The 16,189-nt window shown below is 57.2% G+C and overlaps 1 protein-coding gene across 1 annotated transcript; it reads left to right on the top strand.

Moving 5' to 3' along the window:
* Window positions 1-1,208: 1,208 nt before the first annotated feature.
* On the top strand, window positions 1,209-11,898 carry si:ch211-137a8.2 (uncharacterized protein LOC777613 homolog). Its single transcript, XM_042346679.1, has 11 exons — window positions 1,209-1,526; window positions 2,317-2,499; window positions 4,474-4,611; window positions 5,243-5,437; window positions 6,052-6,295; window positions 7,212-7,297; window positions 8,565-8,667; window positions 9,263-9,429; window positions 9,973-10,142; window positions 10,819-10,880; window positions 11,515-11,898. Exons 1-9 carry the CDS (start codon window positions 1,383-1,385, stop codon window positions 10,039-10,041), a joined length of 1,329 nt encoding a protein of 442 aa, XP_042202613.1. The 5' UTR covers window positions 1,209-1,382; the 3' UTR covers window positions 10,042-10,142; window positions 10,819-10,880; window positions 11,515-11,898.
* The last annotated feature ends 4,291 nt before the right edge of the window (window positions 11,899-16,189 follow it).

The following is a 16,189-nucleotide window of genomic DNA, read 5'->3' as shown; positions in this document are numbered from 1 at the left end:
GCACACATACACACACGTACACATGCGTATACACACACACATGTATACACACACACACACACGTACACACGCGTATACACACACACGTATACACGCGCACACACGCGTACACACATACACACATGTACACACATACATGGTTACCCACTTGATGCGTGTCTGCACGGTGGGGAGGCAGACGTGTGGCTGGGGGTGGGGGTGGGGGTGGGGGAGGGGAGTGACCGCGGTGTGGAGCCACATGTCCTCGAGGGCCCACACGTCCCCTGGGGACCCGGGGCCCGGCCCGGTCACTCCAGGCTCCTGGTGCAAACAGGGAGATCAATAGCATCAGCAACAACAACAACAACAACAAAAGCCACCCCACTCCCACCAGTTACCCCCCCCACACCCCCCCAGCCCCCTCTCCCAGGCCCGCAGCCCCCCATCACCCCCACTCCAGCCTCCCCACCGCCCGCATACGGGAGCGCCTGACTGGGGGGGTAGGGGGGGAGCACGAGGGGGGGAGTGGGGGGGGCGGTGACCGTAGGCGCTGGTCGGTCGAAGAGGAAGGTCTACAGGTGTGACCGGACGATGAGGAAGGAAGGACGAGGACAAGGCGGAGGGAGGGAGAGGGAGAGAGAGAGAGAGAGAGGGGGAGAGAGAGAGAGAGAGAGAGAGGGGGAGAGAGAGAGAGGGACGAGCGATGGCTTTTGAGAGCCTCAGTGTTGAGCTCTGGGCCTCTGTCGGTTTGTTTGAGCCTTTGGGTTCAAAGTCTCCGAGTGTTCAGTTAACGCCGTCAACAAACAACTAAACATTAACCTACAAACCACTCCGACCCCAACCCCGGACAGGGCCCCACCACCCCACCCCACCCCAACCCCAACCCACCCACCCCACCCCACCCCACCCCAACCCAACCCAACCCAACCCCAACCCCAACCCAACCCCATACGTGTGTGTGTGGTGTGTGTGTTTATATGTGCGTGTGTGTACATGTGTGTGTGTGTGTACATGGGTGCGTGTACCTGTATGTGTGTGTGTATGTGGTGCGTATGTTTACATGTGTGTGTGTGTGTACATGTGTGTGTGTGTGTGTGTGTGTGTATACGTGTGTGTGTGTGTGTGTGTACCAAATGTCAGGATTATTACATATATGTGTGTGCGTGTAAATATCGTGTGTGAGTTGATGTCTACACGTTTATTATAATAATAATAATAATAATAGCAAACCCCGGCGTGTGACCCGGCGCCCGATCACGTCATCGCAACGTCTCAAAGCGCTTCACGGGAGCCCCTGTAAAAGCGTAGTGACTGTGTGTCTTGTGGGGTGTGCGCGGCATGTTGCGGGCACGCGTGACGCTGTTTTCTCCCCCCGTTGTGTGACGGGGCACAGAGTCGAGCAGATGCGGGACCTCTGGCAGAAGGTTCTCGATGATTCCATGAGCTTCGATGACTCACTGAGACGGACAGAGACGACAGACGCGTTCACCCCCTTCTCCCCCTCCGTCCCTCACACTGAGGCCAAGCAGCGGCTCCAGAGGCTGGAGGTGAGAGGGCCCCCACCCCACAGCCCCTGGAGCTCAGGGGTTAGACCCCTCCCCACACCCCACAGCCCCTGTAGCTCAGGGGTTAGACCCCTCGCCCCCACCCCACAGCCCCTGGAGCTCAGGGGTTAGACCCCTCCCCACACCCCACAGCCCCTGTAGCTCAGGGGTTAGACCCCTCGCCTCGCACCCCACAGCCCCTGTAGCTCAGGGGTTAGACCCCTCGCCTTGCACCCCACAGCCCCTGTAGCTCAGGGGTTAGACCCCTCGCCTCGCACCCCACAGCCCCTGTAGCTCAGGGGTTAGACCCCTCGCCTCGCACCCCACAGCCCCTGTAGCTCAGGGGTTAGACCCCTCGCCCCCCACCCCACAGTCCCTGAAGTTCAAGGGTTAGACCCCTCGACTCGCACCCCACAGCCCCTGTAGCTCAGGGGTTAGACCCCTCGCCCCCCACCCCACAGCCCCTGGAGCTCAGGGGTTAGACCCCTCGCCCCCCACCCCACAGTCCCTGGGGATTACTGTTATTGGTTGTTGTTATATTTATAATAATAATAATAATAATCCCAGGGGGTGTGACCCGGCGCCCGATCAGGTCTTCCAAACGTCTCAAAGCGCTTCGCGGGATACGCCGTAAAGCGTAGTGACTGTGCGTTTCGTGGGCGATACGCTCCCCCACAAACAGCCGCCGGATGAAGTGACCGAATTATCGTCGCTATTAATGTACTGTCGATCGTACGATATTCTTAGTATTGATTACTATTGGCCATTGATTGTCCCGGTGTGCGGAGGGCAGGTGTTTGCGGGGGGACTGAGGGAGAAGGCCGAGCAGTTGGAGGCCATAAACACCCGGTGCCGACATTTTGCCCGGATTCACGGCCCCACTCTCTCCCTCCGGCTCCAACGCGTGGTCCGTGAGCTCAACCAACGCTGGGATCGCCTGCAAAGACGCGTAACCCTCACCCACACCCAACTGAAGGTACCCCCTCTCTGCCCACTCGCCCCCCACACCCCACCTCTCCCCCACTGGAGCTCTCTCTCTACTCTAACCCCATTTCCCCCCTCTCTCTCTCTCTCTCTCTCTCTCTCTCTCTCTCCCCATCGTGGCTGTTCTGGGACTCGCTCCCCCACTATTGTAACCCCATTCCTTGCTCCCCCCCTCTCTCCCCCTCTCTCTCTCTCCATCCCCCTGTTGTGTCTGTGCTGGGGTTCGCTCCCCCACTGGAGCTGTCTACTCTAACCCCATCCCCAGCTCTTTCTCTCTCTCTCTCTCTCTCTCTCTTCCTTGTGCGCTCTATTCCAGATGCAAATATCCACACGAAGGTGATGTGCAAACACTGAGTTGGTTTGAATGCTCTTTGTCACCGTGACGGGTTTCCGTGTGCGCGTGTCGGACACCCGGCTGGTCACGGCTGTGGGGGCTCAGGGGGTTAGACCCCTCGCCTCGCAAGCCAGAGGACACGGGTTCAATTCCCGGGCGGATCAGGTCGGGGGGAAACCTTAGGCAAATTTCCTTACTCTCCCCCACACACACACACACACATACACACACACGGTCACATACAGACACACACACACACACACACACACACACACGGTCACATACAGACACACACACACACACACACACGGTCACATACAGACACACACACACACGGTCACATACAGACACACACACACACACATACACACACACACACGGTCACATACAGACACACACACACACACACACACACGGTCACATACAGACACACACACACACACACACGGTCACATACAGACACACACACACACACACACACGGTCACATACAGACACACACACACACACACACGGTCACATACACACACACACACACACACACACACACGGTCACATACAGACACACACACACACACACGGTCACATACAGACACACACACACACACACGGTCACATACAGACACACACACACACACGGTCACATACAGACACACACACACACGCGCGCGGTCACATACAGACACACATATACACACACACACAGTCACACACACGCGCGGTCACATACAGACACACACACACACACGGTCACATATACACACACACAAACACACACTGTCACATACAGACACACACACACACACACACACACGGTCACATACAGACACACACACACGGTCACATACAGACACACACACACACATGGTCACATACAGACACACACACACACGGTCACATATACACACACACACGCGCCTGTGTTTACCAGCAGCAATAATAATAACGGCGCCTCATCGCGTCTTCGAGACGTCTCAAAGCGCTTCACGGGACACGCTGTAAAGTGCAGTGACTGTGTGTTTTGTGGGCGAAACGCAGCGGCCGATCGCGCCCGGCGACGTCCCCGCAAACAGTCGCGGGTTGAGCGGGCGGGGGTGGGGGGAGGGGGGAGGGGGGTCGGGTTGGGGGTGCGGGTAAGCAGGTGGGGGAGGTTGGGAGGTGCCGGGGGGGGGGGGGGGGGGGTGGGGGTGAAGGGATTTGTGAGACCAGAGAGAGAGGATCTTGAAGTTGATTTGTTTGTTGGTCACTGTTGGCTGTCGGTGTAACACTGTGTGTGTGTGTGTTGTGCGTGTGCGCGCGTGTGCGTGTGTGTCCCTGTGCGTGTGTGTCCGTGTGCGCGTGTGTCCGTGTGCGTGCGCGCGTGTGTGCGCGCGCGTGTATGTGTGTGTGTGTTATGTGCGTGTGTGTGGGTGAGTGTGTGTGTGTATGTGTGTGTGTGTTATCTGCGTGTGTGTGGGTGCGTGCGTGTGTGCGCGCGTGTGTGCGCGCGCGTGTGTATGCGTGAGCGCGTGTATGTGTGTGTGTGTTATCTGCGTGTGTGTGGGTGCGTGTGTGTGTGTATGTGTGTGTGTGTTATCTGCGTGTGTGTGGGTGCGTGTGGGTGCGTGTGCGTGTGGGTGCGTGTGCGTGTCAGGCTGCCGTGACCCAGAGAGAGGAGTTTGAGAGCGAGCGAGACTCCATCTGGAGGTCTCTCACTGAGTTGGACTTGCGGTTGACTGACCTGGAACATTTCTCCGCCAAAAATGCGGCCGAAAAGATGTGTCAACTACAGGTGAGGGCGGAGGGTCAACAACAACAACAACAACACAACAACAATCACATCAACAACAACAACAATCACAACACATGACACTTACACGGTGACACTTCACGTCAGGAGGGTGTCCCAAGTCAGGGGTTTGGACCCGAGCTGGGCATTGGGGTCGGGCGGGGTGGGCTGGAGGGGGCGGGAGGATGGGTGGGGGTCGGGGTGGGGGTGGGGGGGTTTTAGGAGGGGCGGAGGGCCGAAGAGGAGGGTCTTGAGACAGGGTTTGAAGGGGGCGAGGGAAGGAGGGAGGAGGACGAGGGAAGGAGGGAGGGGACGAGGTGGAGGAATGGAGAGAGAGAGAGAGAAAGAGAGAGAGAGAGGCATCTCACAGGACACACTGTAAAAAAAAAATGTAGTGACTGTGCGTTTCGTGGGCGAAACGCGGCAGCCAGTCGCGCCCAGCGACACCCCCCCCCCCCCGCACACAAACAGCTGTGGATTGAGGGGCAAGGCGGGCGGGCGGGCGGGCGCGAGGCGGGTAGGGGGGTGGGAGGGGTTGGTGGTGGGGGGGGGGGGAGTTGGAGAGGTGCCAGGGGAGCGAGGCAAGGGCTGGAGTGACCCGGGGGTGGGGTTGCGTGTGTGTTCCTCACGGCAGGAGTTCCAGGGGGAGGTGGCACAGCAGACCGAGCGGGTGGACGGGCTGTTGGCGAGGGCGGACCGGCTCCTGGTGGGCAGCGAGGAATCGGACGGGCACGCGATTCGGGGCGCGATCCAGGACCTCCTCGCGTTCCGTCAGGAGGTGTTCAGCCGCCTCAACCTCTTCCACAGACGTCTGGTCGGCCTGAGGCCGGTGAGGAGGAGATCTTTAGATTGTTCCTAATTCATCGTAATTAATAATGATTATTAACGCTATTATTCCGGGGGTTTCGACCCAACGCCTCATCGAGACGGCTCCCGGCGCTTCGCTGTGAAGCGGAGTGACGGTGTGTTTGGTGCGTGTAGGAATTAGGGAGGGAGGGAGGGAGCAAACGAGTGAGTGAGTGAGCGAGTGAGTGAGTGAGTGAGTGACTGAGTGAGAGCGGGAGAGAGAGAAAGGGAGGGAGGGAGGGAGTGACTGAGTGAGCGAGAGAGAGAGAGAAAGAGGGGGGGAGGGAGCGAGGGAAGGAGGATGGGAGGGAGTGAGCGAGGGAAGGAGGGAGGGACCGAGGTAGGGAGGGAGTGAGCGAGGGAAGGAGGGAGGGAGGGCCCGAGGTAGGGAGGGAGTGCACGAGGGAAGGAAGGAAGGAGGGAGAGAGCAAACGAGTGACTGAGTGAGCGAGAGAGAGAGGAAGCGAGGGAGGGAGGAAGGGAGCGAGCGAGGGAGAGAGGGAGGGAGGGAGGGAGGGAGAGAGGGAGGGAGGGAGAGGGGGAGAAATGCAAGTTGTTGTTGTTGCTGTTGACTGTCCCCCCCCCCCCCCCCCACAGGTGTTTGATGACGGGTGGGAATCCACGGAGCGCGATGTGGACACGGAGTTGGAGACCCTGTTGGGCGGTTTTCCGGGCTGCCGGGGAGGAGGGGGGCCGGGGAATCCCGGGGGGGGGCAGGGAATCTCCCGCTCGGGGTACGAGACCCCCGCCAGCGTGGACTCGCTGGGCTTGGAGTGGGACCCCTCTGTGGACATCGGAGAGACCACCGACCGAGGGCAGGGGGACAGCGATGAATTGTCAGGTAAGCCCCCCCCGCCCCCCCCCACCCCCCACCCCCCACCCCACACACACACACACAGACACCACCCCCCACCCCCACCACCCCAACCCCTTCGTCCTGTCCCCCTGCCCAGCGGACAGAGAGAGACCTCGCGGCCCCTCGTTATATTAATATTAATAATAATAATAATAATATTCCCGGTGTGTGACCCGGTGCCTCATCACGGCTTCGAGACCTCTCGAAGCGCTTCACGGGACACGCTGTCAAGCGTAGTGACTGTGCGCTTTGTGGGTGAAACACAGCAGCCGATTGCAAAGATTATTATTATACAATTATTATTATTATTATTATTATTATTATTAAACCCGACTGAGAATTCCCCACATCCCCCACACCCGGGAACCCCAGAGAGAGAGTGTCGGGATGGGATGCGCTCTCTCTCTCTCTCTCTCTCTCTCTGGAGGGACGCCCCCTGTTTACCTAATTCCGGAGAGTATTAGGCGCAGGTTGGGGAGAGCCGAGGCTTTGGGGGGTGGGGGGGGGGGGGGGGAGCCCAGAGTGTGCGTTGGGGTAACTGTTGGGGTCTAACCAACTAAACCCACACACAGCTCAGCCATCGAGAGAGAGAGAGAGAGAGAGGGAGTGAGAGAGAGAGCGACAGAGAAGGAGTGGGAGAAAGAGAGAGAGAGAGAGAGAGAGAGAGAGAGTCAAGGGAGCGAGTGTGAGAGAGGGGGAGTGTGAGAGAGAGAGCGATGGAGAGTGTGAGGGTGGGATGTCCTTCCGACATGAAAGGCGAGTGGGAGATGGAGAGATGGTGAGGAGAAGGAGGGAGCGAGAGAGGGAGGGAGGGAGGGAGGGAGCGAGAGAGGGAGGGAGGGAGGGAGGGAGGGTACAGTCACTTCGCCTCGATCCCGCTCACACCTCCTTCCCATTCCAGACACCTCCGGAATCCCGGACACAGAGGAAACGTTCCGGGAACTCAACGTCAGGAATCGCTTCTCCAGTGCAGAGCCCAGCGGACAGGTACCTGAGAGATGGACCGCTCACCGGGCGCTCTCTCTCTCTCTCTCTCTCTCTCTTCTCTCTCACTCTCTCTCTCTCACACTCACTCTCTCTCTCTCACACTCTCTCGCTCTCTCTCTCTCGCTCTCTCTCTCTCTCACACTCACTCTCTCTCTCTCACTCACTCTCACACTCTCTCCTCTCTCTCACTCGCTCTCTCTCTCACACTCACTCTCTCTCTCTCACACTCACTCTCTCTCTCTCACACTCACTCACTCTCTCTCTCACACTCACTCTCTCACTCACTCTCACACTCTCTCGCTCTCTCACTCGCTCTCTCTCTCACACTCACTCTCTCTCTCTCACACTCACTCTCACACTCTCGCTCTCTCTCACTCGCTCTCTCACACTCACTCTCTCTCTCTCTCTCTCTCACTCGCTCTCTCTCTCTCTCTCACACACACTCACACACTCACTCTCTCACACTCACTCTCTCACACTCTCTCGCTCTCTCTCACTCGCTCTCTCTCTCACACTCACTCTCTCTCTCTCTCTCAGTCAAGCTCTCACTCGCTCTCTCTCTCTCTCACAGTCACTCTCACACTCTCTCGCTCTCTCTCCCACATTCACTCTCTCTCTCTCACTCAAGCTCTCACTCGCTCTCTCTCTCACACTCACTCTCACACTCTCGCTCTCTCTCTCACTCGCCTCTTTCTCCGACACTCACTCACTCTCTCGCACACTCCTCTCTCGCACACTCTCTCACTGTCTCTCTCGCTCTCTCACTCACTCACTCTCTCTCTCTCACTCTCGCTCTCTCACACTTTATCTCTCAAACACTCTCTCGCTCTCACACACAACCCCTGACTCCCGCTTTATCTCTCCTTCCTTCTCTCTCACACACTCTCTCTATCCCCCTCTCTCTCTCTCACCACCCCCACCTCCTCACTATCTCGCACTCGCTCTCTCGCTGACTCACTCTCTATCGCTCCTTCCCTCTCTCTCACACACTCTCTCTATCCCTCTCTCTCTCTCTCACCACCCCCACTCCTCACTGTCTCGCTCTCGCTCTCTCTCGCTGACTCACTCTCTATCTCCCCTCTCTCTCACACACTCTCTCTATCCCCCTCTCTCTCTCACCACCCCCACCTCCTCACTATCTCGCACTCGCTCTCTCGCTGACTCACTCTCTATCTCTCCTTCCATCTCTCTCACACACTCTCTCTCTCTCTCTATCTCTCTCTATCTCTCTCTCACACACTCTCTCTATCTCTCTCTCTCTCTGTAGGTAGATGTGGGCTGTCAGTGTGAGCCTGAACCTGACGTGACCGATGGCCGGTCCGGTGTGTGTGACATCCCCACGGCTTGGCCTTGGACCCTGGAACCACCAGGTACAAACAACAACAACAGCAACAACTTGCCCCGTCCCCGTCGCCCAGATTCCCTCTCATCCCGAGTCAAATTCCGCCGCCCCCAAAAACTGTGGGAAAACGGGAACCGGGATGGCTGACGTGGGAGGGAGGAGAGAGAGAGAGAGAGAGAGAGGGTTGGAGGCTATTATTATTTCGCCCACGAAACAGTCACTACACCTCGCAGTGTATCCTGCGAAGCGCTTTGAGGCGTCGCGCCGACGTGATGAGGCGCTGGGTCGAATGCCGAGGTGTGTGTGTGGGGGGGGGGGGGGTTGGGGGAATTGGGGGGCGTTGGGGGGGAATTGGAGGCTGTTGGGGGAGTTGGGTGGCATCGGGGGAATTGGGGGGCTTTGGGGGCAATTGGAGGCTGTTGGGGAATTGGGGGCACTGGGGGAATTGGGGGGCGTTGGGGGAATTGGGTGGTGTTGGGGGAATTGGGTGGCGTTGGGGGAATTGGGGCGCGTTGGGGGAATTGGGTGGCGTTGGGGGAATTGGGGGCCGTTGGGGGAATTGGGGGGGTGGGTGTTGAGGGGGTATTTGTACCCGTCTGTGTCTGACTGATCTTCTGGCTCAGGGGTGAAGCCGAGCCACAGGTCCCTCTGTGCCGGGGGGAGGCTGTGGGGAAGCTGTGGGGGTCGGGAGTTGGTGGTCGGAGGGACGAGGCCACAGCAGGACTTGCGGGATCCGGATCTGCTCCGGGTGTCAGCGGCCAAACCGGACCCCCCCCTGAGGGTCCTGGAGGTGAGCGAATAAACCGGGCTCGTGGGAGGGGAGGGGTCCGTCCTCACCTTCCCCACACCTCCCACCCTCCTTCCCCCATCTCCCCCCTCTTCATACCCCTTCTTCACCCCCCTCATCCTCACCCCCCCCCACCCCCACCCCCTCACCCCTATTAACCAGCCGTCAGCACCGCTTGTTAGTCGATTGGGGGGAATCACTTTCCGGGGGTAATAATCCCTTCAAAATAGTAATAATAATAATAATTCGGTCACTTCAACCCCCGGCTGTTTGTGGGGACGTCGCCGGGGGCCACCGGCTGCCGCGTTTCGCCCGCAAAACACGCACAGTCACTACACTTCAGAGCGAAGTGCTTCGAGACGTCTGGACGACGTCAAACACAGGGATTATTATTATTATAAGTTCCCAAATCGTTAAGAAGCTGAACCAGTGGGGAGTGGGGAGTGGGGGTGGGGGGGGGGTGGGGGGGGGGTGCGGAGAGGGGCTGCTGGGGCGGGGGGGGGAATCGAGCGGATGTACTAAGGGTTTTTTATGTCTTCTTCCCAGGGGCTGCGACGATCTCTCGGGCTGTACCCGCCTCGCTTTCTCCTCCTGGGGAGGGGGACGGAGGGATGAGTTGGGGCCTCAGGGACCCCTGGGGGTCACCGCGGAGGCCAGGCGGCCCGTGGGAGGGGCCGTGCCAGCAACCGGGGGTCCCGGACTTCAAGTCCCAAGCGGTGAGTGTTAATATAATAACAACAATATTAATACCGCTACTAATATTAATAATGATAATCTTAGTAATAATCATTAATAATAATTATTATAATAATAAATCAACCCTTACACGCTGTGAAGGGTAGTGACTGTGTGAGGGGGGTGGGGGTGAGGATGGGGGCGTGAGGAGGGGGTATGAGGAGGGGGGAGATGGGGGAGGAAGGAGGGTGGGAAGTGGGGGGGAAGGTGAGGACTATTATTATTATTATTATATATATGTCTATATATTTTGGGGCGGGGGTTGGGGTGGGGGCGGATGGGGGTGGGGGTGAATGGGGGGGGTTCGGACGGATGGGGGGGTTGGGGCGGATAGGGGGATGGGGCGGATGGGGGCGGATGGGGGGTTGAGGAGGGGGGGGAGATGGGGGAGGAAGGAGGGTGGGAAGTGGGGGGGAAGGTGAGGACTATTATTATTATTATTATTGTGTGTCTATATATTTTGGGAAGGTATTACCCCCCGGGGGCGGGGGTTGGGGTGGGGGCGGATGGGAGGGGCCGGGGGTTTGGGGTGGGGGCGGATGGGGGGTGTGGGGAATGAGGGTGACAGACGCTCCGACTCGCGGGAGGAACGTTCACCGCTTCCCTCAGGAAACATTGAGAGCATTAAAGGGAATTTTGGTTCTCTGTTCGCGGCAGAAAAGGGAACTGCGGCTGAAAGGGTTCCCGACCCCTGACGTCGGCCTCGGGGTGGAGAGCGGGTAAGTGCGGCTGTCGGTACTTTGGGGGGTGTCCCTGGGGGTCACAGCCCCCGCCTCGCAAGCGAGAGGACCCGGGTTCGATTCCCGGGCCGATCGCAAACCATAATACTACAGTAATAATAATAATAATAATAATAATTCTTGCATTTGATGTCACATCTTCACGAGAATTACTATTGTTATTATTATTAAAGTTATTGTTACTATTACAGCTGTTATTCTTCCTGTTATTACTATTGTTAATGTTATTATTGCTATTACTATTATTCATGTGACTATTATTATTACTATTGTTATTACTATTACTGATGTTATTGTTACCGTTATTACTATTATGGTTATTATTACTACAGCCATTATTATTAATGTTACTGTTATCATTCATACTATTATTATTGCTATTATTGTTACGATTAATATTATTACTCCAACTATCATTACTATTATTAATGTTACTGTTATTATCCTAACATTAATCATGTTATTATTAATACTACAGCTATTATTCTTACTGTATCACTGTTATTATTACTACTATTAATACCATTATTATTACGGCCACTATTGCTATTACCATTATTGCTATTGTTATTATTACTATTATTACTGCTAATGTCCTCCTGTTTGCCCCCAGGCTGCCCCCCTGTGCTGTGTCTGAGGGGCGGGGGCGAGGGGGGCTGTGCCGAGCCCTGGTGCCCCTCCCCCTGTTGTTGCTGTTGTCGCTGTTGTTGCTGTTGACCCTGTGGCTGTTGCTCCCCCCCCTCCTGCGCGAGAGCTGCTCCCCCCACAGTAACTTCATGCGGTCCCGCCTGGGGCTGACCTACGTCAACGGCCCCCCCCCCACGTAGCCAGAGGGGAGGGGCCTCCCGGGCAGGGCGGGGCCAACAACCCAGCGGGGGGGGCGGGGCTCCTCACACACCCCGCCTCCAGCGCACAGCTGGCGAGGCGGGGCCGAGCTCCGTCATCACGTGAGCGAGCGAGTGTGAGTCAGTGAGCGAGTGAGGGTGTGAGCGAGTGTGAGCGAGAGCGAGTGTGAGCGAGCGAGTGTGAGTCAGTGAGCGACTGAGGGTGTGAGCGAGTGTGAGCGAGAGCGAGTGTGAGCGAGCGAGTGTGAGTCAGTGCGAGTGTGAGCGAGAGCGAGTGTGAGCGAGAGCGAGTGTGAGTGAGAGCGAGTGTGAGCGAGAGCGAGTGTGAGTGAGCGAGAGCGAGTGTGACTGAGTGAGCGTGAGCTAGAGTGAGTGTGAGCGAGAGTGAGTGTGACCGAGGGTGTTGAGCAAGGGACGGTTGAGCGTGAGCAAGGGTTTGCGTGTGAGCGAATGAGTGAGAGTGTCGGTGACAGTGAGCAAGCGAGGGTGTGAGCGAGGGGGGGAGTGAGCGCGAGCGAGCGAGATCGGGTGTGGGTGTGAGCTGAGCGAGGGGGAGCGAGCGGAAGCGTGAGCGAGTGTGCGAGTCAGTGATTGTGAGCCATCGAGGTTGTGAGTGCGTGAGTGAGTGAGGTTGTAAGTGTGTGAGGATGTGAGTGTGTGAGTGAGTGTGCGAGGACGTGTGTGAGGATGTGAGTGAGTGTGCAAGGATGTGAGTGAGTGTGCGAGGACGTGAGTGTGCGAGGACGTGAGTGAGTGCGCGAGGGTGTGAGTGAGTGTGCGAGGACGTGAGTGTGCGAGGACGTGAGTGAGTGCGCGAGGACGTGAGCGTGTGAGGATGTGAGTGCGCCAGGACGTGAGTCCACGAGGACGTGAGTGAGCGTGCGAGGGTGTGAGTGAGTGAGCGCGCGAGGGCGTGAGTGAGCGCGCGAGGGTGTGAGTGAGCGTGCGAGGGCGTGAGTGAGGGTGCGAGTGAGCGTGCGAGGGCGTGAGTGAGTGAGCGCGCGAGGGCGTGAGTGAGCGCGCGAGGGCGTGAGTGAGCGTGCGAGGGCGTGAGTGAGCGTGTGAGGGCGTGAGTGTGCGAGGGCGTGACCGAGCGTGCGAGGGCGTGAGTGAGTGAGTGAGGACGTGAGTGAGTGAGTGAGTGAGTGAGTGAGTGAGTGAGTGAGTGAGTGAGTGAGTGAGTGTGCGAGGACGTGAGTGAGTGAGTGAGAGACGTGAGTGAGTGAGTGAGTGAGTGTAGTGAGTGAGTGAGTGAGTGAGTGAGTGAGTGTGCGAGGGTGAGTGAGTGTGCGAGGGCCACGATCCCAGACCAACCGGATCTCCCTCTGGAGCTCAGGAGGTTGAGGGGCGGCTGATCCGATTGAGAGGGGTTTAAAGGGATTCACTGGGGCAGCTACAGAGGGACGATCCACACCGGTGGGGGGTGGGGGTGGGAGTGGGGGGTTTGGGGGGTGGGAGTGGGGGGGGTTTGGGGGGGAAATCCAGAACAAGGGGGCGCGTCACCTTAAAATCCGATCCAGGCCGTTTAGGGGTGAAATCGGGGGCAGTTTTTCTACCCGAAGGGTTAGTGGGAACCTCTCTCTCTCTCTTCCCCCAAAGGGGCTGTGGGTTATGGCTTCGGATCCGTTCACACTGTCCAGACTGAGGTGCGGAGACGGCGGAGACACAGAGACAGAGAGAGAAGAGAGAGAGAGACAGAGAGGGAGAGAGAGAGAGAGAGACAGAGAGAGAGAGAGAGAGAGAGAGAGAGAGACAGAGAGGGAGAGAGAGAGAGAGAGAATAACGATCATCGCTTCAAAAATAACCTTTTTTAAAAATAAAAATAAAAATAATAATAATAATAATAATAATGCGGTCACTTCAATCCACGGCTGTTTGTGTGGGTGGGGGGGGGGGGACGTCGTTGGGACGTCTCGGAGACGCGATCAGCCTCCGGGTCACACTCCGGGACTGTTACTGTCGTCGTCGTCATTATTATTATTATTATTATTGTTGGCGTCTGTACGGATCGGACTGAATCGGGTGAATTAACGCCGTTCGCCGAAGATGTTTTTTTTTGTACCCGAGCGATCAAATAAAACTTTGTACTGAACCCGACCTCTCGTGTGTTCATGGCGGCCGTCGCCGGTCGATCAGAAGACCTGATTTAAGGCGGTTTAAGCCGTGGGAATAAAATACTTTTTTTTTGGGGGTTGGGGGGGGGGGCGGTGGGGATCATTACCCCCAGAAAAGCGATCCGCTGATCGACTGACGAGCGAGTTCCTACTGACTGCTGGTAAACAGGGGCGCGTGTCTGGTGTGCGCGCGCGTGCGTCTGTGTGTGTGTGCGCGCGCGTCTGTGTGTGTGTGCGCGCGCGCGTCCGTACGCGTGGAGCGGGGAAACTTGCCGAAGGTTTTCCCTGCGTCCGGGGAACAGAACATCCTTACAGTGGACGCGTTCGCTTTCAGATCAGACCCGCGGCTTCTCCTCCGGAGCACGTGCGGCGAGAGCGCTCTCTCTCTCTCTCTCTCCCGCTCTCGCTCTCTCTCAACAACAGTCAGGACCCGATCAGGGAGAAATCTCCCCAACTCCGCCCGGGGCTGATTGCTCTCGTGTGTCCTTGGGACTGGTCGCAGAGCGAGAGAGAGAGAGAGAGAGAGAGCGTGAAAGAGAGCGAGAGAGAGAGCGTGAAAGAGAGCGTGAAAGAGAGCGAGAGAGAGAGCGTGAAAGAGAGCGAGAGAGAGAGCGAGAGAGGCCCGCGAGCATTTATTTGGTACATTCCCTTACGTACAGCTGTCAAGAGATTTCCAACAGACACCGGTGATCGCTGTCCCCGAGTTGACAGCTCTCACACACACTCACTCACACATTCACTCACTCACACACTCACACACACACAGAGAACGTCAGAATTTACTGGGATTTACACGGAGACGTTGACGTCGGGAGGACGTCCCGAGGCGCTGGACAGTCAGGGAGTCAGGGCGGGGAGGAGGAGGAGGAGGCGGGGGTGCGGGGGGGGGGTGTTACCCGTAGGCTCTGGTCGGTCGAAGAGTAAGGTCTTCAGCTGCGAACTGAAGCCGCGGGAGGGAGGGAGGGAGGGAGGAGGGAGGGAGTGACCAGAGGCAAACGGCTGACATGTGCGGTCACACAGGACAATTGGGAATTGGAGCCGAAAGGGGGGGGCGAGGGATGGGAAGGCGATGGGGCCGAGGGGTGGTGGAGGGGTGGGGGGGGGGGGATGGGGGAGGGGGGAGAGGACTCAGCTGTTTGGAGGCTGCTCTCCCCTTCAGCCTCTGAAATCCACACACATTTGACTCTGTTCTATAATTAGCAGCAGATCACATCACTGGGCTCACACCAAAGGACAAGAGAGATGGAGAGAGGGAGAGATGGAGAGCGAGAGAGAGAGAGGGATGGAGAGAGGGAGAGATGGAGAGAGAGAGAGGGAGAGAGAGAGGGAGAGAGAGGGGGAGAAAGGGAGAGATGGAGAGAGAGAGAGAGAGAGGGGGAGAAAGGGAGAGATGGAGAGAGAGAGGGAGAAAGGGAGAGATGGAGAGAGAGTGAGAGGGAGAAAGGGAGAGATGGAGAGAGAGTGAGAAAGGGAGAGATGGAGAGAGAGAAAGGGAGAGATGGAGAGAGAGAAAGGGAGAGATGGAGAGAAGGAGGAGAAAGGGAGAGAGAGAGAGGGAGAAAGGGAGATGGAGAGAGAAAGGGAGAGATGGAGAGAGAGAGAGGGAGAAATGGAGAGAGAGAGAGAGAGAGGGAGAAATGGAGAGAGAGAGAGAGTGAGAGGACGATTCAAAGCGCTTCACAGGAGTTACTGTAAAGTGCAGTGACCGTGTGTTCTGTAGGTGAGCGCTTAAGGGAACAAAGTGACACAAACAACAACTTACATTTACCCCAGAGCCAGGACACTGGGGGGTGGGGGGGGGGGGGAGAGAGAGAGCGAGAGAGAGAGAGCGAGAGAGAGGGGGAGAGAGAGGGACAAACTCCCTTCTCTTTTCCAACAACAGCGTCAGAGAATCTTTTGAGCGTCTGCCCAGACGGAGAGGGCAGTGAGTTTTCATAGGAATGGTCGGGACTTTGACAATGAGGGGCTCTCTCTTACCTCCGCGCCCCCACCCACCCCCACCCCAGCGCTGCACTGGAGGGTCAGTCAAGAGCGCGTGAGCTCAAAGTCCCCAAAGACGGGGTTTGAACCCCCAGTTCCCTGATTCAGAAGGTTCCCTTAGGAGCGTCCAGAGAGTTTGGACATTACAGCTTCGAGCAGTGACGTCCCCACAAATAGCCGTGGATTCGGTGACCAAACTATTATTATTATTATTATTATTATTTTTTGAAGGGATTATTACCCCCGGAAAAGTGACCCCCCAATCGATTAACAACCGAGTTCCTACTTACGTAAACACAGGCGGGTGTGTGTGTGTGTGTGTGTCTGTCTGTGTGGGTGTGTGTGGGTC

Source organism: Callorhinchus milii, unplaced genomic scaffold, assembly GCF_018977255.1.
Source record: "Callorhinchus milii isolate IMCB2004 unplaced genomic scaffold, IMCB_Cmil_1.0 Scaffold1309, whole genome shotgun sequence".
NCBI classification, from domain to species: domain Eukaryota; kingdom Metazoa; phylum Chordata; class Chondrichthyes; order Chimaeriformes; family Callorhinchidae; genus Callorhinchus; species Callorhinchus milii.
The sequence above is the reverse complement of the archived record's forward strand: the minus strand, read 5'-3'. Positions and strand labels throughout refer to the sequence as shown.